General features: G+C 43.9%; 1 protein-coding gene across 2 annotated transcripts in view; it reads right to left on the minus strand.

The window, feature by feature from the left end:
• Nucleotides 1–6,705: 6,705 nt before the first annotated feature.
• The window catches only part of TFAP2B (transcription factor AP-2 beta), a 28,650-nt gene continuing 11,818 nt past the window's right edge, over nt 6,706–23,537 (minus strand). The window contains exons 4-8 of one of the 2 annotated variants that reach the window (XM_075750423.1): nt 16,242–16,461; nt 13,446–13,564; nt 10,602–10,743; nt 8,292–8,551; nt 6,706–6,874 (exon numbers count right to left, since the gene is read on the minus strand). In XM_075750423.1, coding sequence (XP_075606538.1) covers nt 6,834–6,874; nt 8,292–8,551; nt 10,602–10,743; nt 13,446–13,564; nt 16,242–16,461 — 782 coding nt within the window. In that variant the 3' untranslated portion in view covers nt 6,706–6,833. Of the gene's footprint in view, nt 6,875–8,100; nt 8,552–10,601; nt 10,744–13,445; nt 13,565–16,241; nt 16,462–23,537 lie in introns of those variants that run through there. The other variant, XM_075750424.1, reaches the window with a different exon arrangement.

Here is a 23,537-nt window from a genome sequence, read left to right on the forward strand (position 1 = left end):
TGGGGCAAGGCAGGAGAGATGGAGAGAAGGTCCCCGCTGGTCATGACTGGGAAAGCAGATTGTAACATCAGACCGGTGGGGAGGGGAAGTTTTGATGAGCTAGGTTACTGCTGCTATTCATTTATTTTTAACCATAGCTGGGGGAGAAGCTAGAAGAGGAGAAAAGAAAGAGAGAAAGAGAGAAAGAGAGAAAGAGAGAAAGAGAGAAAGAGAGAAAGAGAGAAAGAAAGAAAGAGAAAGAAAGAAAGAAAGAAAGAAAGAAAGAAAGAAAGAAAGAAAGAAAGAAAGAAAGAGGAAGGAAGGAAGGAAGGAAGGAAGGAAGGAAGGAAGGAAGGAAGGAAGGAAGGAAGGAAGGAAGGAAGGTCTAATCTTGACTTGTTGAAGACCTTTGGGAAAATGCGGTGGAGCAGAGGAGATCAGCAGGAATATTCCTTCTTTCCTGACACTCCGTTTCCAGACCCGTTAGTGTGTGAGCCCACCCCAAGCTCCGCCGACCGCAAGCCGGGGGGAGCGGGAGGCAAACCCGGCCCCGGGGGGGAGGCAGGGCACACCGGCAGCCTCCCGGAGCAGCTAACTGTACTTTATTATAAATATATACATATATGCCCTTTGAATTTGCAACCTTGACACTGTCACCAGGAGCCTGGGAAATTCGGGGTGAGCCTTTCCTCCTCTCGTCGGGTCCCATTTTTAAAGGGAGCTCTCGGTGCTTCTGCTGATTTATAAAAGAGCTTTCCCCGGTGCATTTTTTTTTTTTTTTTTTAAATCCCCTTTTTACATAACTGTTGCATAGTTCTTGGACAACAGAGAAACTTCCTTATTCCTCCCCTCGTCCCCCAAACAACCCTCCCAGACTCCGCTGGGAACTGCGAGAGCTGTTTTGAAAGGTTTCATGCAAAACATATGCTCTACTAAAAATAATATCGTCAGTGCGATTAAAACAAAAGAAAACAAAACATACTAAAAAAGTATGGCATGCAGCCTGGCTTTTGGAAATCAGCTCCAGTGTCGCTGGGCTTCCCAGCACTCCCTGCCCGCGGGCATCCTTCACCCCACACCTGCCCGCAGTTGGGTCCAAGGGGCTGGGGAGGGGAGGTTTGGGGGGGGGGGGGGGGGGTGGGTGGGTGTCCCCGCTCCTCGCCCTGCAGAGCCCTGGTAAAAAGGAGGAAAGGGGGGGTGAGGAGGGGGTTCCCTTTTCTCTTTTGCTCCCCCACCTCGTTTTCCCTCCTGCTCGGATCCCGGGCGCTGCTGGCCCCGTCCCCGCCGCCACCCACCATCTCCCTCCATCCCGGACCCCCCAAACTTGCTCCGGGCGTTTTCGCCATCACACCACGGAGAGAAAGTAGGTCACGGCTGAGTCCAAGCCTGAACAGAAGCCGAGGCAGGCGAGCCTCGAAAGCTTCCCCATAAAACAGACTTTGGGGTCGTCGTTAGCACTGTTGGTTTTTTGGGGGGTTTTGATGATGATGATGATGATGATTTATTTTGGACACCTTGGCGATCAGCTGAGTCGGATCCTGTAGTCCAAGCTGGAAGGAGAGGGAGAAGGGAGGTAGTTTGGGAGATGGAGGTGTGCGGATGAATTTATTTTTTGCTATTCCTCCACTCCCCTCCGAAAGAAATGTTAAGGTGCAAAAACCGATCCACCGGTTCCTGCATCCCTCCGTCTGCCCTCCTAAAGAACCGCGCTCTCAAAAAAAAAAAAAAAAAAAAGGGAAAAAAAAAAGAAAGAAACAGACAAAACCCAACCCAGACAAGTCTTCAGAGCGGGTATTTAACTAAAATAGTTCACCACAGTAAAAGCGATGCTTTAAACCGGTTTCCACCCTGAGGGCTCCCTGTTTGAGCACGCGTGTGTGTTTGTTTTCAGGGTGACTGTGCGGAGGGTTAAACTGACAGTCCTTTCCAGTTTCTGATTTACAGGCAAAAAAAAAAAAAAAAAAAAAAAATAAAAATTGATGCTTTCTATGATAACTCTGGGGGGGAAAAAAAAAAAAAAAAAAAAATCCTGAGGCCTTAATCTGCCCCCCCCCCCCCTCCTCCTTCACCCAACCGCAGGGTAAACCCCGAGTGACTCCGGAGTGGCTCCGGGTTAGCCCCGGGGAGCCGGATCCCCCCTCAGCTCTTCTTCAGGAGTGTCGGTTACAAATCTAAATAAAGAGGATTTGGGATCTGAGGGGAAGGGGAAGGTTGGGGTGAGGTGGAGGAAGAAGTTGTTTTGGTTTGAATATTTCCTTTTGCTAATTACTGGTGCTGCAACTGTAGACCTAAAGGTAGAAAATAATCCCGCGTTGTGAATACGAACATCACTCCTGATCTGTACATCAGAGTATATATATATATATATACACACACATACACACTCACATCCACGTATATGTAGGTGAAACGTAAAGTAAGATTAACACAGCGGGGGGGGGGGGGGGGGGGGGATTTTCCTGATATTGAAGGCTTACTTAATATTTTCTTTTAATGGGTAATACTTTCAAAAGAAAAAGAAGGTTTACTCCTAATTCAGCTGGTAAAAGCAAAATGAAACGAAAGCTCACGTTAATATGACATGAGGTTTATTACAGGTCTGCTTAGAATGAAGAGGTAAGAGTGGTAAAAATATGGACACTTTTGAGTCAGACAGAAATAAAATACCAACATTTCTGAGAAGCAATATTTATTGTCTTTTTTTTTTTTTTTTGTCTTTTGTTTTCTTAATGTAGAGACATGTCCTGAATTTCCCCAAAGCCTAGATTGGGAAAATAAAGACTTCTTGGCGTTATAAGTAAATCCGTCTGCAGAATCGAAGCAGCACCAACATTCAAAAAAACTGAAGAGGAAAATACAACAAAACACAACAATCTCTTTTTTTTTATTCTTATTATTTATGTAAATCAGGTCATCACTGGACAAGAAACCAATTTCTACCCATTACCATAACAGCTTGTCTATAAAGAACAGAAAAGATTCAGATAGGATACTATCTAGTCAAGCGGGATTTTTTTTTGTTTGTTTTGTTTTTTCTTTCTTTTTTGTTTGTTTTTTTTTTTTAAACTTTTTGTTTTTAAATTCCCCCACCCATTCACAGAGGTATAGATTCACAGATAAATAACCCAAAAACTACTTGCTCGCCATATTTACACATTCCCGTTAAATTAAGCATAAATAAATATATACAAACTCAATACTGAATGCCTCTCCGCATTTCTTCTCAGGAAGAGTCGATAAACTGCTATTTCTCAATGCATGGTCAGATTTTTCAAGAAGAGGAGGTGAAAGGGATCGTCTGGGGCATAAAAGGAGAATTTTTATTTTCTTTCATCTTTCCAGTTTCTCATTCTTTTTTTTTTTTTTCTCAGAGCTTTGCATTTGTTTGGGGGTTTTGTTTTTTTTTTTTTTCCTTTATTTCTCGCTGGCACACAATGTTTCGTCTCTCTCAAAATGTTCAGGCGTTTGCCAGTGTGTTTTGGGGATATTTTCTTTTACTTTTTCCCTTTGTATAAGAAAATATACTATTTGTAAAAAGCCTACGGTCTCTCTCACCCAGGGAAGCCGGAGGGGAGGGGGAGTTTGGCCGGATCGATCTGGCAATGCTTACGGCAGCTGAAACGAGCACCAAATTCTCCGAGAAACGTATTAAAAACAGATCTGCGTGATAAACCGGTCAGAAAGAGATGAGCAGGGGAAGGGAATAAGCCCTTTGGGCACAGCTAAAGGTCTTAAAACCATCCTCACACCCCCCCACCCCTCCTCCCTCCCAGCCCCAAACATAAATTTGGGGATTTTGGGGGAGGTTGGTCTGGGATGCAAAGGGACTTGAAACAGCTTCTCACAGAGAATTTCTATTAGGTGGGACAAGACATGACCCGATTTTAAAGAAATCATCGGGTTGTAAAAGGATTCCCAGAAAATTGGCTTCTTGTTTCCGTCACACCTTGTGTGAATAACAACACAGGGAAAAAAAGAAAAAAGAAAAAAAAAAGTCAGGGAGCATAGGAAAACAAAGATCTAACAAGATCTTTCAATGGAGAATAGAGAATTGTTATTAAAAAAAAAAAAGTGGGATTAAGAATAAAATAAAATTTACAGCAACCCACCTGTTTGGTTTGAAAACAAACTTTTCACCGTCTCTCCTCAAACTTTTCCCTTGAGTTAAAAAGCAAAGCTGCCGTGTTAATCCTCCTGTTTATTGATTTATGATCCCGAGGAAACCAAATCTTTTAATAACTCAATTATCAGATAAACATCTGAGGTGCCCCACCAACACAAGTAGTCGGGCTGGGAAAGTGCAGGGGAACAGGAAAAAGCTTTCCAGCGGGAGGCTGAGTTTAATTTTGGGGGGAACCTCAGTCCTCAGCACCAATAGGAGCCATGGAGCAATGGATGTTTCCCTCTGGTACCAGCACTAGGCTAGGGGAAGAACAGAGATGGGTATACTCCTATGCCACGTTTTCTCCCTGTTTGCATTTAAATCAGAAACCTGGTGGATTTTGTCTCCGTACTTTGGGGAGCAATTGAGGGGCATCCCACTGAAATCAATGGGAATTTTACATTTGGCTTTATTTCACCTGAGCAAAGCACAACCTGGCACTTGCCGTCTGTCTCTTCCAGGTAGAAGGCACGAGGGGCAGATCCAAAGTTGCCAGGAGTCAACTGAAATCCTTCCCTCAACCTCCTCAAGGTTTAGGTCCTGGTCCAGGTCACCAAACCTGTGCCTAGGGGAGATTTCAGCAGCAGCAGGATCAGGCCCTCACACGTGCGTGTGCGTGTGCACCTGTGTGTGCAGGTCTTTCTCCAAGAAGTTGCAAGTGGTTCCCTCTCCTCATTAACTCACAGCGATGGTGGGGTACTGTCTTCCACAGTTAGAAGGAGCATCCTCAACATCCCCCCCCAAAGACAAGGAAGGACCATCCTCAACACCCACCTCCACCAAAGCCTTCAGCTGGAAGCTCTGGGGTGGCAGGGAGCAGGTCCCCACATCCCTACGTGTGCAGCTGGGGAGGTGGAAAACTGAGAGCTAATCTGGGGTCTCCTCACACCCAGGAACCCCACTGGGCTGGGCAATGTTGGAGGGCTGGCCCATGGGCTCCTCACAAAGGGTTTTTGCAGAGGGCAGGCAAAGCAACGTTCAACACTTTGAGCTCTGCTCCAATAAACAGAATATTATCATCAGGCAAAGAAGGGAGCTGTGCTTTCAGGTGGTGCCATTCATTCCTCCCCAGATACACACACACGTACTTCTTCCCTTTCCCGCACGTCACTGCTGGGACATGCCCTGCACTGGAGCTTGGACTGTCCTTCCCCAGGGCCTGCTGAAAGTGGGGGTGGTTGGCAAGGGGTGGGCTTTGGAGGAGCAGCGGCTGCCTGGGGGCTGTTCTTCAATCTGAGGGTCCCCAACCTACTGGTGGGGGATCCATGAGATCTATAACACCTAGGGATGCACACCTCCTCTGGTGACAACTGCAGGGGCGTGCCAATCGCCAAACCCACTGCCAGGGACCTGCCGAGGTCAAAGACTACCTCCAACTCACCCCAGCAGCCCATGGAGAAGGCTGTCTTTCTCAGTTTCCCCTTTTTCTCACGTGAGATTCCCCACGGTTCTCTGTCCCAGAAGAACCAAAGGTACACGACTGAGGAGCAGCTCCAGAGGCGTCAGTGCTCCTTGGGGCTGGATGATTCCTGGGTTTCTATTGCCACACGCCTGTCCCGCTCACAGGTAGGGGACACAAGCCAAGACCTTTGCTTGCTGCACAAAGATTTGAAAAGCAGAGCAGGCCCTCAGCTGTAACAATTTCCCAGATAGCTAAGGACACTGAGGGTGACAAGAGGCTCATTTGCTTTTTTCTTTTTAAGAAAAATTTTGTTGGGGGATGTTGAGAGTATCGCTGAACTAGTTCTCCCCCACCATCCGCTTTGGAGGGTATCTAGAAACTAAACCAAGGCTAAGGCTTCTCTTTTGTCTCTCCCTCCTTGTTCGGAGTTCAGGTGTGCCTGCTTGGGGGGGTGGGTTGAGTGCTGCTGCTTTAACAGGGATCCTGGGGGGGGATGGAGACTGACCCCACTGGAGTTTTGCCAGTCACTCCAGGAGATTTACCCACACCCAGTAACTGGTCTGACATAAGCAAAAAGATGTGTTAGTGCACGAAACCTACCCCACTGAGAAACACATGCGATTACCCAATACGGCAGAATCCAAACAGAAATTCATATCCTTACACTTCAGCATTATTTTTACCATAGAAGACAAAGAAACGTATGTGGGGAAAATAAAAAAAAAAAAAAGGAAAGAAATCACTTCCCCTCCACACCCCCCCCAAATCATATGCATAAGACATCCTGTCACACACCAAACCACCGAGAAAAACATTGGAGTTAAGAAGGTTTTTTCCCCCTACCACATCGACTTGTTCTAAAGCAAGAGTCACAAGACTTTTTTTTTTTTTTTTTTAAAAAAAAAAAAAAGCTTTCTAAGAGAAACAGATTTCTTCAGACTGAGCTTAGAAATCAGGATATTCCCTGGCAAGCCCTCCCCACTCCCATCGCGAGGAGCCAGCTCACATGGCAACCCTTTCCTCCCTGGGTACAAAAGCCTAGTGCCAAGCAAGTGCGGTACCATTCAACACAGCTCTTATTTTCTTTGCAATATTACACCTCGATTTCAGCTTCTATTTTTTATCTCATTCAAATTATTCCCTTTGAGCTTCTTTAAAGAAGTGCACCTACAGAATTCGGAAACAACTGGCTTTGATTTGAAAAAGAAAAAAAAAAAAAAAAAAAAAAGTATCAGAATATCAGAATTGTGGATTTTTTTTCTCTGTACCTGATATATTGTGTAGGGATCTCTAGTCCTCTTTGAAGAAGCTCATAAGCCAAGCGGGCAAAGCTTTAGGAAACAGAAGAAAATAAAATAGTGCATACTCCTGAGAAAGAATTACATACTCATATCACTCATTTTTTGTTGTTGTTAACAGTTCTTTAAAAATGGGGGAAGATATCTCTCACACACACTACTCAAGGAAATTAAGGACTGAAACGTTGGCATAGTTAGGAATATAAAACTCCCTAGAGAAAAAGAGGAGATCTCAGAAAATTAAGAAATCAGATAGCACTGACATTTTACCAGACCTTACTTTCAAATTTTGCAACCCATTATAGACAAGGCATTTTACCATCAAAGGCAAGTACTAAATTACAAAGGTATGTTTGCATGCATGAATATGTGTGGCTATACACACATATTAAATATATATGTATATATTCGTATATATACATATATATATACAAACATACACAGGATACACACACCCCCCATCAAGTTATGTGTGCGCATACGCATATGCACACACATAGGCACACACACGCACATACACACCTGTAAACGCTGGTAATCTAAACAGAGAGTCTGTCTAGACCAGGAAAAAACAAAAAAGGTCTTGAAAAATAGAGTTAGCTAATTCAACTGAGCTACGACGACATGAAATGTCCCATCTAATGGCACCTAACGTTAAGACGCTGCCGTGAACGCAGCTCAAACGGGCTGGTGTCGATGAATTGGTGAGAGGTCTGTGCGCTCGCCTCCCCTCCTTTCCTAGTCTAGACAGAACCAGGGTGGTGAGATGAGATGGGAAGAGTTGGGGGGGGGGTCGGGGGGAATGAGGTGATGGGGCTGCTCAGAAAGGAACGCTCTGGAAGATCAGTTTAGCAAGGGTGGAGACAGGACGTCATTCAAAAAAAAAAAAAAAAAAAGGATAAAATAAAAATAACAGCAAGACAGACCGTGCAGCTCAAGAAATCAAAGCACTGACACCAAAAATGTTTCTCCGATTTCTTCCAATAAGTTATTCATTTCTTTCTTTTTATTATTATTATTCTTAATTATTATTATATTCCCCTCCCCCCCCAAATCATTATTTAAAAAATGTGAAAGAACAGAAGTGGGAAAAAAAATCCTGGTGGTTGTCTTCACATGTTCCTGGCAAGAGACTCTGAACCACTGGTCTTGCGCCATTGTGCTCCTCTGATCTTAAATTATTGTCTTTCTTTCATTATTATTAATTTTTATTATTATTATGATTTTGTCCTACCTAATAGAATTCTTCCAAAGCCCAATCCAGTATTTTTAAAGCTAAAATTAAGACGGTTTTGTTTTAAAAGATTATCTCTCTCTTTTCTCCTTTTATTTATTTAACTTTTTTCTTTTCCTTTTTTATTTTTCAATTTTTTTTTTCCTCTCTCTCTCTCTCTCTCTCTCTCTCTCTCTCATTTTCTGTGTTTCTCTTCCTTGTCTCCAGTTTTACTACCTGGTCCTTCGCCAGATGTGTGCCTGTTAGCAGTGTTGTTGTTCAAGAACATCTTGTCCATGCCTTTGAGAGCTTCAGTCAGGTAGTTTTGAAGGGCCGTGAGGGCAGCGCAGATAGCGGGGGCCCCAAAGCCGTGAGTGATGAGGCTGAAGTGAGTCAAGCAGCTCTGAATGCCCGGTTCCAAAATAGGGGTGGGCCGGCTGTTTCCAATGGGTGTCCTGTCCTGGGCCAAGAGATCTGTAAATTCTTTACAAAGTTGCCTACACGGAAGAGAGAAAGGCAAAGAGAGGAAGAGAGAGACACAAAAGCGGTGGTTAGGCTCATCCCACGTTTCTCTGAGACAACCAAGGTTGAAGGAAGGGGCAGGTTCAGGCCAAAGCTGATCCCAAGCCCCAGGATGGGACCTTTTTGCCACCTTCCTTTCCCCCAAGAGTGCTTGGGGACTGGCCACGGTGAGCCAGCAGCTCCCTGCTCAGGATGATGTTCTTCAGAGGAGAGGTTTCTCTCCTGCAGTTGCAGGATAACCCGGGTCTGGAGATAGAAATCTCTCCAGCAGCCACACGGATGCTTCTGAAGCACTTTGAAAACCCAGCCCTGCTTGGTGGCTCTGGAAATAACCAGGCTGAAAGGGAGATGCACCATGGGTCTGCCAACCACCCGTCTTCTTGGAAGCCTGACCCTGGCTCAAAGCAGCTCCCAGTAATGCTGTTCCTGGAGGAAAGCACAACCCTGCACTGAGAGCTACTGGGTGGCACGGGGACACGTTGAAGGGAAGGGCCAAAATGGAGCCTCCTCTGAGACTGCCCAGGCTGGGCCACCTTGTTGAGAAAAATCAGGACTTTAGAACTCCATGCTGGCTTATTCATTGCATGAGAAGCAAAGCTGGCGTTTCTTATTTTATTTTGGGAGGTGGCATCCCAATTAACACATCAGAGTTGACATCTGGCTCTTGTTTGTTTGCCCACACTTTGAAAAATCAGATTTGATTTTCATAATTAATTCCCCCCACACATTTTCTTGTTTTGCATTGCTCTGGTCCAAAAGGCCTTCAAGTCAACAGGTGCCTGGGCAACGTAGGAACCCTGGGGGCTGGTGGGGTTCCCAAAGGAATAGTTTCTTTGAGACAGATGCCTACCCAGGGACTGGAGGAAAAAAAAAGGCCAGAATTTAAAAAAAAAAAAAAAAAAAAAAAAGGAAAAAAAGAAAGAAAGAAAAAAAGAAGCCCTTAAAAAAGGCATTCAGCTCTCTTCCTCTGAAATTCTCTGAAATTCCCGGTGGGTTAAAGGTTTCAGAGGGTGGAGAAAGATAAAGGTCTACTTCTATGTGTATTATCCATTAAGAAAGTGCAAGAGAGGAAACTTTGAATTTGGAGAACAAACAGTAATGAGTCCAACATTTTACATCTTCAAAGAGCAAAGCAGGGTCTGCGAGCAATTAAAGTTCTGGGACATTAATATCTTCTGACCCTGCGGAAAAGGGCAATCAAATTCCAATCACGTCTAAAAAACATCTGGACAAATTTGAGCAAATGATTTTTCAACCCTCCATATATTTCTTTAAATTACACTGTCATCGGAGGCAAGCCACGTCCCAGAGCATGAAATAAATGAGAGCTGTTTGGGCTACTAGGTTTTTCTTTTTCTTTTCTTTCTTTTTTTTTTTTTCCCCCCAGATAGACAGCGATGTGTGGAGACACACAGCACCCACCAACAAGGACCTGAGCAAACTGTGAAGCACCCAGTTAGTAACCTGGGAGGCACAGCCAACTGTAAATTGTCCCATACAGCGCATCCACCGAGAAAGTCCCAAGGGAGGGAGATGGGTTGGGGGACCAAACCGAGGATCATTAGCAGTATGTGATGGTGGGGTTTCTTTCTACTTTTTTTTTTTTTTTTTAATTATTATTATTAATCCGTATGGGAAAGAAGTTGCAATTTGGTAGCAGACAAACAGGTGTGTGTGAGCAGCAGGAGGGACAGACAGACATGCTGTGGGAGCAAAATAGAGATTTTTGGGCCCCTTTCCATAAAGATTTTTTAACTGGGGGTGGCTTAGAAACGATGCACAGTAGCTGGGGGACAGCCGCCTACATCCTCTATAGGGACAGCGTGTGTTGGCAGAAACCCCACTGCGGAGGCTATAGGGTCTACCACAGGGCGATAAGAGCATCCTTCCTCCCCACGGGGCCGTTGTCATTTAGGGACTGGAAGTTCCGTCTGCTTTCAAAACGAGCTCAGAGGAAGGGTTTAAGGAGAGGAGGGGGATTTTCTCGGGGGAAGGCGGAAAGGGGGTAGTTCACTTTGCACTCACTTTGTAGCAAGCAGCATGTTTTTCCTGGAGTGGAGGTCGCTGGGGTCCGTGTGCTGTCTGTTCAGGTACTCAGAAACAGCTTTGGCTGGGAACTCCGTTTCGCAGATGTACCCAAAATCCCGAGCTAAATGAACGGCTTCACCTGGAGGGAATGAGAAGGGGCATTAACACCTCCGGGCACGGCCGGCCCCGGGCTGGGCTGGCTCCGACCTACCGAGGCACCGTGCGGCACCGGGCTGCTGCCCACCGCTTCCTCTGGGAGAGACCAGCTGGTTCGGGCCGTGTTTAGAAACCTTAGAACATCCCTTGCACCTTAGGGACAAGCCTCAGGTGTATGTTTTCCCTCCACAAGCCCTGTTCTGAGGGGCAGAAGGAAGTTGATGGGACAGAGTTTGAGCCGATGTAATTTGTCTTTGCGCTTGTGGTGGTACGTAGCCATGCAGCTGATTGTGCAGAACTGTGGGAGAAGTACACACACACACACACACACACACACGCTTTCAAATGAACTGGGCCAAAAAAATCCCGAAAAACCCCAACCAAACAAACAAGGGGAAACTTAAATCGCGAAAGACAGAAGGATCCCAACTTTCTTCGCGGCAGAGAAACCATTCCTGTTCCAATGTACCAGATCATCGTCCAAAACTTTACAGATGTGGACATAGCGTTAACGTTAATGTCAATTCTTTGTAGGACATTATATACAGACTCGTTTATACACACACGGAGAGCACTTGCATCGTTATCACAATTATCGCCACATTTTGTAAAATGATGGAGATAACTGCATTTGGTCCGGTGGTAATTATTAATCTGCATTCTAACCGACCATCATGCAGTTGGAACTCCTCTCTGCCCGGTGGAAGGATAGCAACTAATGGCAACCTTTTTCTGTGAAAAAATAATAATTATTCTAACTCTAATTCTAATTGTCCCTTTTCCTGCCTGCCTGGTTTCAGGTTTCTTGCCTCCAGAGGTTCGTGTCATCCAACTCCTACTGATGTACTTCACGCCACAAGAAGAAGACAGTAGCTGCAGAAAGGAGGAAAAGAGGGGGGAAGAAAAACACCCTCAGACTCTAGGGGGATTCCACCAGATTATAGCTCAGCCCCTCTAGAATAAAGCATTAAACCCTTTAAAGCACCGCCTGAGGGACCAGGGGGAAGATTTCCAACTCTCAAACCAGATATGTCTAATAACTCCAGGACCACATTATTTTTAACCATCAAGACTTGCTTTCCAACGTCATCTTCTGCTTTCTAAGGCTTCTCGGTAATCACCAAACCGCTTAATGAGAGCCAGGGTACCCGGCGGAGCCCGGGGAGCTCCCCCCGTGGTCACCCCACGCCGGGCAGGGTCCCCCCGGGCGCCGCTCGGGTAAATCCTGGCCGGGGCTGGCCGGAGCGTTTCTGTTCTGGGCGATACAACAGCAGCAAGGCTAAAACCTGGCTGGTGGCAGAAAAGAAGATAAATCTCCAGCAGGTGCAGCTTCTTCCAAAAGGAGGGTGCTCTCTCGAGGTAAACTGTTGATTTGTAAGGAAATCAGGGGAGAGGAGGGTAATGTACACCTTACTGCACACTCTGCACGGTTTTTAGCATCACTGTACAACCGCGCAGGCTTTTGAACCTCAAGCCAGCTTCGGGGAGGGGCTGATTCTGCTGGGAGCAGGGTGCGCAGGTTTTCCCACCCGCGGCGGAGTGAAACCCGCCGTTTCCCACCCGCTAACCCCGGTGTGAAAGGGCAGTTGTCACACCCGACGTGTTTCACGTCTCCTATAGAACGACCCTATATCCGTAACCTACAGTGCGTTTTGCACACTCGGCATAACCTATATGCGCGTAGCAGGGGGAGCTCGTTTCTATCAGCCCCCGTCTTTTTGGGAGCCTGCCTTCAGCTCTGCATGCGGTAAGGTCTTATCGCTCACGTAACTCAATCAAAAGAGTTGAAAAGTTAATATCTGGCGCAAATGTTTATGCATGCTAATATGCAGAAGAGATAAGTGGATTATTTATACGCCTCTCGGTGTGTATGTGTAATGTAGATACATATAATTCATAATTGCATCCATACTATTCCGCTTATGTTTTTTGGAGAAGGTCCAGCTTCTCTTAGCCTAAACACACACATATCCTAAACATATTAGTGGCTCTGAATTTTACTTTTCAATACAGTGTCAATAAATGAAAGAAACGCCCCGAACGCCAAAATGACGTTTAGTTGACTTGAAATGAGGTGAAACTTCGGTCTCCCCTTCCCTCTCTCCTTCCTCAGGAAGAGCTTGTCTCTTTGTTCAGTTCTAGCCACCTTCATGTAAACCGCGCTCTGCGACTCTTAAATTGCTCCGATTTTTTTTTTTTTTTAATAAATTCTGTATTATTTTTCCGCGTTGAGCGTCCTGTAGTGGCCGTCAATAAGCTCGGGAGGAGCGAATTAGCGGGAGGATGGAGTAGAGGTGGAGTTGGAGAGCACAGGCTGGCAACTAATAGTAAGGAGGAGTGGGACTGCCCTGCAGAATCACACACAAATACACACACACACAAATACACACACACACACAAATACACACACACACACGCACACATTCTTGCCATCCAGAGGAATCAATGACCCTCCGACCAGCGACTTCATTTTTGGGGATGGGATCCATCACCGTGCCGGTGTTCGTGCTATCCCGCCCTGAATTTCACCTCTGCAAGTTTTTCCCACCTGATCCCGAAAGTTTTTTAGGTTGGATGGGGTTTTTTGGGTTTGTTTTTTTTTTTTTTGGGGGGGGGGTTGGTAAAATGTCAGACAGGAGTTCAGAGCAGGCAGGGGTGTGAAGGGAGCTGCGACCCTCGGCTTACCTTCCACCAGGGAGGTGAGTAAAGTGACATTTGCGGCCTTACGCCTGCCGGCTGGTAAATTCAAACCGATTTTTTCTAGCCTTTCTCGCAAAGATCTCCCCCCGTTTTTCGATTTGGCTCTAGAATTGCAAAGAAATTAACATCGTGATTAACCCCGCAGCGTTCCTGGAAGAAACGTTTAGTGTGTTTCAATCAGTAGAGCCTGGGAGTGTTTCACTCGAGCTTAAAGACTTTGGGTGTGTTGGTTTCTGCTCGGTTTTGCTGAAATGTGCTTAATTTCTCCCAGGGGTGGGAGTAAGGATGAACCCACTTTTCTCCTTGGTTTATCCAGGGAAATCAAATAATGTCAGATAGCAATAATTAATGTACAGATTTCTGATCTAGAGAGCAAATGGGTTCCTGCTGTATGACACTAACTCGTGTTAAGATGGAGTGAGGAGATGGGCAGAAAGGTAGAATTAAAGAAAGGAAAATTAAATCCTCAATTATTTCAGGAAAGAGCCAGAATGGGAAAAAGAACGAGAAGGGGGAGAAAAAAAAAAAAAAAAAAAAAAAAAAATAAGAAGAAGCAAAAATGAAAGACGCGAATGGGTAATGTGTGTGCCTGTGGATAAATAGAACAAGAGGAAAATATTTATAAAAGTTCAGGAACCATTTCGTGCGTGTGTGTGAGCGTGTTTTTGCCCGGCAAGGCGATGCTGAGAGGAAGAGCTCACCTGAAGGCAGGGTGCGTTATATAGAGGGAACTGATTGCCTGAAGGAAGATTTGAATATCTGTCGGAGGTTACTGATAAGGACAATAAAAGGATGAGTGAGCTATAGGTGGGGGCAAATACAGAGCTATTGTTCGGACGCCTATACATATGTAAACCCCCCAGGGATGAAATCTCGCCACCTGCGAAATCAGTGAGAGTTTTGGCACCTAGGATCAGAGTCTATCCCAAATATCTCTTAGTTCCGACTGAAAATTTGTTTAAGAATTAGCAGTCACATTAGAGAAAGGAAGCCAGAAACGACAGAGAAGCCAGACTGGCTTCCCACTATTTTATATCAAGTAAATAGGGCTAGATGGCACAACTGCAAGAGTGCAGCTTTCTATAGTTCATCTGCTCTGAACCAAAAGCTTGTCTAAAATTTAGATTCAAGATAGGAACTGAAGTCAGCAGCAGCCACTGATTATGGCTTGGGCCATCTCCAGAAATCCACTGAAGTTCAATAATGATGTTTCTTTACCTTGATAATTATATTTTCTACAGTGCATCTCTCAGATGGTTCTCCCTGCTACATTTGCAGTTGTACAGAATGAGCAGGCAGGTTAGCGTCTGTAAGTAAAAATCTCTGCTGCTCTCACTGGCAAGGACCACAGCTAAACATTGATCACAGACATTCACGTGGAACAGCATCTATTTTAGGAGACCCTAATTCTCACGTGTATTTTTGGGTGACTGACTACATGTAGCAGCACTTTCCCCCTCCTCTCCAGACGTGGAGCTAGAGCCCCTGACATCATCACAGAATTTTTTGCATGGGAAAAAAAAAAAAAACAAAACCCACATCAAAACACAACCACCAAACAGCAACTTAATTTTAAAACACCTTAGAGTCAACGTTGCTCAGTTGCTGCTACAGGAGTTGGCAAGATATTTCCTCCTCTAAGATTAGCAACTTTTAAACATGATTTGAAACTTATTCAGGGCCAAATTCATTGAATTTGTTTCTGTCTCAAAGTTATGCTTTATCTTCCAGTCTGGCATATACCTCACATGTAGAAAATGAAGTCTTAGCCCCTCTCAGCTTTCCATGGGCTTGAGTGAACTGGTACCTCATACCAAAGGATGACTTCTTCCCTGTTCTGGCCAGAGAGCGAGCCTTAGCTCACCCTTCTTACAAAGAGGTCGTAATGACAATTCACAGTCCTTCAGTCACTGTCAAGAAGATAAAGGCCTTTCTCCTGTTAGCTCTGAGGTCATCAGCTGGAAAGACTTAAATTCTTGTTGCTGGTACCTAAATGCATGATTTCCTGCTTGATATGATGGAGTGGCAACCAGGTCTTGAGGTTATGCTTCTCTTTTTCCTCAGTATCAATAATGCCAACTATTTGGAGGTCTCCAGCAAAATCTACCAGGACTTTGGTGGGTGATTTGCACAAATGTTAAACAGCAAAAGCCTCAAGACCAACTGTGAGTAATTCCTCTAGCAACCTTCTCTACACCAAGCACTAAGTTTTTGGCTTTCAAAGCTACCTGTTGATGGCTTTTCTTTAGTCGGGCACTTACCTGCCTTATAAGTTACCTATTAATCCCCCACCAATTTCAATAATGTCCTTTGTGGCACCGTGTTAATTGCCTTATCAAGGAACCTCACGAACTTCTCTAGCAAATCCCTGGAAATACATCAGGTCCTGAAATACATCAGGTTCATCCTGCAACATCTAACTGCCACATGCTCATCACGGCATTTTATTTCGTCCGTGTGCTAAGAAATGTGAGGAGGAGGATGAGAAAAGATACAAAGCGTGCGCATGTACAAGAGTGAAAAAACTTCTTCTCTCAGTTCCTTCATTTTGGGATTCTTTGATAGAAACTGCACGAGGCCGAATCTTTCTCTAGCCTGCACACATTCATCTCAATATCTGAATACAGCCTATTTTCACCTTACCCTGAACGTTGCGCACACATGGTATGACACTAAGATCAATGAATATTTGCGATCATGTTTACCGTTGACCAAATATTTCTGGTGCATGCATGGATGCCCCCACATGGGCGTGTTCATGCGCTTGCCCCAGCCTCTTACCTTCTAAGTACTCCTCCTAGGAGGGATGCATTCAGACACTCTGGAGGAGAGAGGCGTCTTTGAACTTCTCCCACAGTTACTTTATACTTTGAAGTTGAACTAAGCAAAGACAAGCGGCCAGGTACAGAGCAAAACACCTCTCCGGTATTGACTGAAATTCCACCCAGGAAGCCATCTTTATTCATCATCAAAGAAGTAACAGATTTTGGAGGAACCGGAACTGGAGAAAGAAAAGGGGAAGAAGGGAGAGAGAAACCATCACGCCGTGAAGGAGTACAGGATAACCACAGTCTCTCTGACATGCACAGAACAGCAAAATGAAAGGGAATTTTGAATCTTTGGCTACCTCCAGCAACCTAAAGGGTGCTGCTCCCCCAACCTCTAGGAAACTGCTCCATGAATGATGGATGGAGAGACGGGTGGTGCAGTACAGCCTCTATGCAGGGTTTGATCATTGGGAAATAAAATACGTATTGGCAAGCACCTGGCAACTTTCGGGTTTGAGCCTGTGTCTCACCCAGAGCCCCCCGATGCCTTTTGTACAACGGACAGCGCCTTTCTGGAGGGAAAAAAAAGGAAATTTTACTTTTTTTTGCTAATGTTTCCATTACTGCTAAGCTGAGCCAGGAATAAATTCACTAGATGAAGGGAGTTGCTGTCTTAAATAAGTATCAAGGCTGGAGGATACAGCAACCAGAAGACAGCTCTGTTATTGCTTTGTGTTTTTATTAAGTCTGGTTTATGAAATAAAATGAGTCTTTTCCTTCAGAAAAATGAACATCAGAAAAAAAAGAAGAAAAAAAATCTGGTCTAACCATGATGTTTGCCGCTTTGATCATATTGTGCTGTCCGTGAAGTAGTGGGAACTCTCTCGCCCCTAAATAAAGCTGATCTAGTTACTGTAATATTTAAAGGAAGATGGGGGGGGGGGGGGGGGGGGGGGGGGGGAAGAGAGGGGAAATAAAAACAAAACAACCAAGCAAACCTAAACAAAATAAAAACATGTTATTCTGTCCTCGATAAAACGAAATATTTCTTCTCTCTGAGAAACTAGTGAGGTTATTTTGAGAGCAACTAAGGGGATTATAACAAACAAATTCCTCTAATAGCAACCAGACTCAGATCAACAACAACCACCACCAATTGGCTAAAGTAAAACTGAGAGCAATTCCCCCCTGACATGAATTTTGTTCACAAATGAACTTAAATAGCTCCCTCATAATTGTGTGTAACTGTTCTGATTTACAGCAGGTGCTCTAATCAATCAACCAATCGCTTTAATTTATAGGGAGCCTCGCTGCATTTCCCCAGTTGTTTCATTTCTGCAAGTAATTGATAACAAACCATACTTAAGGTATGTTTTATGCAGGAGTTAATAAGAGCTGACAGCTGCTACTGCTGCTTCCTCTCGGAATCGCGGCAAAACGCGTTTCCTTATAGAAAATACACTCCGAAATTGGGGGGGGGGGGGGGATGCTGGTGGTAGAGTCCTGCCAGTCCAGCGGGCATGTTTCAGAGGAGAAGACTAATTGATTACACACCCTCGTGGAGCAGATACTACTTCACAGGCTCCCATTTCCACTCAATCAATTGCAAAAACCAATTCGGCAAATAATAGGGTTCTATTATGCACATATGCCAGCTATTTAGGTACTTATAATACATGTCAGTTAAGTCATAAAAACCCTGTTTATTTGCAACATATCTGGAGAATCAAACCATTAGGGTTGAGGGGATATTTAAGTCGTCTGTAGCTGCTAAACAATAAGATCGGGTATCCTAATATATTACCAAGTGCTAACTACTGGGCAATTGCCAATTTTATAACCTCAGTGTATGGAATAGACACAACCGTGTTTCACTGTTTTTATTACAGATCATTTCCTACTGCCAGACCAGACCCCCACAATAAAAGCTCTATAACAGCTAAAAACCAAAAGGCATGTCGCTTTTAGATATACATATTGCTTCGTATGCCTTGTATATAGTCTCCAGTATAAACAAATTATTTTGAGTGGCTTTACTTCAGGGAATCGGAAAGTGAAATGGATTCCTATTTCTCTATTATTTTTAGTTAGGCACTTTATGCAGCTCATAAAGGCGGTTTCAAATAGTTTGGGAACGGCACAGAAACAGTTATAAAAGAGTTAGAGGCCCGCTCCTGCTTTCCTTGCTATTAACAGGAAATTTTTTTGCCATTGATTCTATAGGAAAGGACTCGTTTGGGGTATCAGAGCTAGTACTGGCAGATAAGAAAAAAAAAAAAAATTCTTCCCCCTATTATACATAGATACATCACTTATTTTATGCACGATGTTCTGCAACGTCATTCCGATGAAGCATCAAGAAAAAAAAAAGTTTAAAAAAATAATTAAAAAAAGCTAGATTAAAGCAGTGCCACCAGACAGATTTTTCATGACTGGCATTTTTTTTTCTTCAGACAAACACATGGGCTCAGTGGTTCGAGTACACCTTTACAGTGGCTATATTTAGTGCCCAGTTTATCAGGTCACTGTCCAGTGAACTGAGAAATTAAACAAGAGGCAGCAATTCCACGAACATCTGATCTTAGTCCAAACTCACTAAAGAGAGAGGGACCCGTGCAATGCTTAAATATACCTCACCCCACTCGCTTTGGCCTTTCGGAGCACTCATTACATTAGTTAACCTTTGAAATATGGATTTTTCACGTGCTCACTACTTTTTACCTTGCAAATTGCTTTTGGGAAGCAGGCTGGCTCCCTTCCCAGCCGTGCTGAGAGCTCCTCAGCTTTTGTTCCTACCACTGCCTCCCCGAAAAGGACCACAGGAACATCCCCATCACTTGGAGTCTAATAACTCTAAACCCATTTTAGAAGCTTACCAGGCGGTGTAAGCATATCTATTGCGATTTCATAGCTTCAGAGAGATGTATTCTATCTAGACTCTATATCTTCTGTAAATTACCTAATGCTGCCTCAAAAAAAGTGTTTGCCATGGAATGAATTATCTCTATCTATATCATATCTATATGTTTATCATGGCTATAGCTTTTCAGATATAGCCCAGGCATTACCAGAGATAATATAACGTGGAGGTTTCAGTGAAAGAAGAGATATACACCTCCGTGTGTGCAACTGCATGTGTCAAATCCCTGCATGTATGTAAATAAACTGTAATGCAGAGTATATTTTTAGTCGATGTCAACTTTCCCAGTTGGTTCGGGGTTGCCATAACTGCTGAAATAGTACAGAACAACGCACACAGATATATGCAGCGTCCCCACCACTTCTGCTTTAACTTTATCCCATTTAGTTCTTGTTACCTCCAGCAGAAACTATTCGATTTTTTTTTTTTTCGTTCCCAAACTCTATTTGCTGTGTGTATGTGAGCACTCACAAATACATAATTTCCCCTTCCAAAATCTCTGCCTTCTCTCTTTTCTTTATTTCTCTCTCCCTATCTCCATTCCCTCTCTTTTTTTTTTCCCCTCTACTTCTTTCTCCTTTTCTATCTTTTTCTTTCTCTCCCTGTGGTTACTTCCAACCTCTTTGTCATTTCTCCCCCTTCCATTTCTCTTCAGCTTATCAATAAACCGGGAGAGCAACAGTAGCCGCTTGATTTGTTAGTAATTATAAGCACACTGTTCCTGCAAACGGGATCTCTAGATGAGTGAGATCGCTTTAAAACGACAGCAGGAAATGGTGGGGAAATGGAGCATGGCGAAACTCAGCGTGAAGCTTTCAGTTCTTTACATGTTTACAATTTTCTGTGCATACATTAAGTCTTAGGTTGGTTTTCTTTTCTTTTTTTTTTTTTTTCTTTTTTTTCTTCACCCCCTCCCGTGGTGGTGGAGGTTCTCTGTTGGGTTGCTCTCCACAAACGCGTGAAAAGGCACACCAACGCATACGGACAAGAGAAAATGGAAAGAAAAGGGCATTTGAGCGACACAATAAATAAATAAATAAATAAATAAATAAATAAATAAATAAATAAATAAATAAATAGAATTATGTCCTGAAAATAGCTGAATAATGAGGCTCTAAGCTACGGATATCGTTGTGATAACCCTGATGAATAATATGATAGTCAATCAAACCATCAGAAGAAATATTTATTTTCTTTCTTACTAACAAACGTTATTGGACAAGCTTATTGCTCATCAGCTATCAAACTACCTTCAAATCTTTTTATCTGCCTGCTGGGCCTGGCATGAGTAAAAAGTTCTTTGTCCGTTATAACACCCGGACTTCGTTGTTACTAGTGATTTAGTCTGACTTAGTAGGCAACCCTAGAAAGCCCGGGGACAGCGTCTTACCCCTTGCCACTAAAAGATCTGATTCTTATTTTAATTATAACCAACAAATACAGTGTGTGTTCATGTCCCCATCCCTCCTATCCCTCTCGTCTCCTCCTCTTCCTCCCTCCCTCCCTCCCCTCCATCTCTTGTCCCTTTGCCGGAACTAAATTTCAAAGTGAAATGTATTCCCTCGAAATTGGTTTGCGTTCAATTAAAGGGGATCGTAAGGTTCAACGGGTAATCCAGGGAAAAGCAACCGAGTGGCAACGAAGCAACATCTCCGATTCCCGGGTCTATCACCTGAGAAACTGAGGCCAGAGTGGTTCGCGGTTAATCATTGATCCGGATACTTCAAGAAGGGGTAGGGAGGAATCTTACGAGTTAAAAAAGATGTTAAGACACCTCCTTTCATGCGTTTCTTTCAAATAATATGAACAATCGGGGTGTTCGCGAGGAGGCAATGAATTAAGGTGTTAGGGTTAAAACGGCCTTTCGTGTTAAATCAGGTGGGAGTGTGCAGACGGTCGTCAGAAACAGCTGAAAGTAAATAAATACATCAGAATAATTTTAAGGTCACTGACCGTGCCCCAGAGTCACAAAAAATTAACTTGGGACTCGGGCCACACAGGATTTTGCAAGACGACAACTTCTTTCGCCACAGAGGGTGCCAAGCAAATTTCAGATGAGCAGTTGACAAGGGGACCTGATCTTTTTTATTCCTGACACACGGAAAACCTTCCCTTCATTTCAGCCGAAACCGAGGGAAAGGCCTCAAAACGTGGAGCCAGTAAAGCTTTTAAAGCCGAGTTAAATCTGGTATTAATGCTCTCGGTGATTATTATCATCTCGATGATTTATCTGGCTCCCTCCCTCCCACTTCCAGCACCCAAATCTTAATGGCACTAGGAGTTAACGATGATTTTTTAATGTCTCGTTGGATTTTTAGACTGTTAATGTACCGCATCCTTCTCATTATTAGTTTATTGATTGGTCATTGACCAGCCCCCTTCAAATCGTATTAACCACCCTCTGCCACTTTAGATTAGGAGAGTTTAAAAAGCACCTTTCATTATTTCACCGCCACCACCACGGTAGAGTTCAGGCTTGGTAGCTTAATGCTCGCTCTAATGGGGCAGCTAAGAGACGAGGGGCCACGGTCCCTGCCTATTGCATTAATAGCTCAAAGGGGGCTAATACAGAAAATTAGCCTTAAACGAGCTCTGGAGATCTCCAAATGAAAGAGCCATTTATCACGCTGGCTACCTTCACTCCACTCGTTTGCTCTCTCTACTGGGAACAACTCATTTCCTCTTAACTAAATTACTTCAGAAATGTCAAGTAAGCTCAGATAGCAAACATAACAAGAGCCTGTGTCTATGTAATCTATTGTGCGGGATCGATACGCGAGATAAATCGATAGCCGTGGATGAATCCCTATATAATTTCCTTAATATTTTTGGCAAAGCTTTTGCATAGATAGATTAATTCCCTCTGCAGGCCTCAGAGACCATAAAGAAGCAGACACTTACAGCCTGGATGATATAATGAAGTTTAGACGTCAAGTCCACCTCGTGCTTTTCCCACTACATTGGAATTAAAGGGTTTTAGGCGGCTAAACTAAGTTTTGGCGAAATAGATCCCCTCTAACCCTCGTCTAGCAAACATGTATCATGGGGAGTGCTCCACCGCACAAAAAAAATCAGTCAACCTATCTGTCTGCCCATCTACGCCATCCGCCTGCAATAACGCCTTACAGAGTTTAAACAACTTATTCTTACTTCAAAGTACGTCCCCACAGCTACAAACTGCAGGGAACAAAGCGAAATTGATGCTGAACCCTCCCTGCGTTGCTCCTTCTCTCGTCCTGATTAAATATTGCCTGCCACAAACGTGACCTCCTATTTATTACCCATTTCTCTTCCTCCGCACCCAGGAAACTCCCTGTGCAACAAGCAACCGAGCTGACAATATTCCTTTACGCCAGGAAAGTTTCTTAGAGCTCAGCATTGCTTCTAAGGAAGAAAATACTCTCACAGTGACTTTAAAACAGCTGCAGACTGAATCTCAGGATCTTTTTTAGTAACCTAATTTCCAAAGTGGATATGTATCCCGGTCATGGTGGATAGACTCAGAGTATCTCTGCTGATGGCTGCAAATAAATAGGCACATGTAATCCCACCTCTGCCAGACTGTGTCTCTTCATGCGGCAGCTGCTCGACCTGGGGCCGTTGCAATGCCCATATACAATAAGCGCACCTAAATCTATACCTAATAAATATAATTATTAAGGTTTTAGTGCTCCTCGCTATCTAACTGTACCACTCAGCATGCACGTGAAATCTCTACAGGAGGGAGAGGCATAGGCGGAGGGAGAGAGAGGGGGTAAAAAATGTATTTGGGGCTGGGTGAGCAACAGAAAGTCTTCTGGAAAAACCAAAAAAAAAAAAAAAAAAAAAAAAGAAAGAAAGAAAACCCAACAAAATACCCCAAAACAAAACTGAACAAACAACCACAACAAAAAAACAGATTGCAAAAGGAAAATGCGAGCACGGAACAACGTTAGAAAGAAATCTCTCGACCACAAATCAAGGACCAATTAATCAAATACACCCAAGAGAAAACATCGTGTATGAGGTGTCAAGCGGGGGTGGGGAGGGGAGGAAGGGGGAGGAGAGTGAGGAAAAAAAAAAAAGAAAAGAGAAAAATACAACCAGAGGCCATCAGGTTACAGACCCTGAGCACAAAACCTATTAAACATTCAAAATTAACTAAACAGGAGAAACAACTTTTTTGTCTTTTTTTTTTTTTTTTTTTCTTCTCCTTAAGGTAACTAATTTTCTGTTTCTCAAAAAACACCTTTCACTTTTCAACCGGTGGTCATAAATGATGCTGCCAAATGGTCTTCAAGTTTTCCTCTGTCCTCCTCCCTCAAATAACCAGAACTTGATCTTGTGTGCGTGTGAGAGATAGCCTGTACATGAGGATTTAAATTAAAAATAAATACACGGAAGGACCTC

This window comes from Balearica regulorum, chromosome 3, assembly GCF_011004875.1.
Source record: "Balearica regulorum gibbericeps isolate bBalReg1 chromosome 3, bBalReg1.pri, whole genome shotgun sequence".
Lineage (NCBI taxonomy): Eukaryota > Metazoa > Chordata > Aves > Gruiformes > Gruidae > Balearica > Balearica regulorum.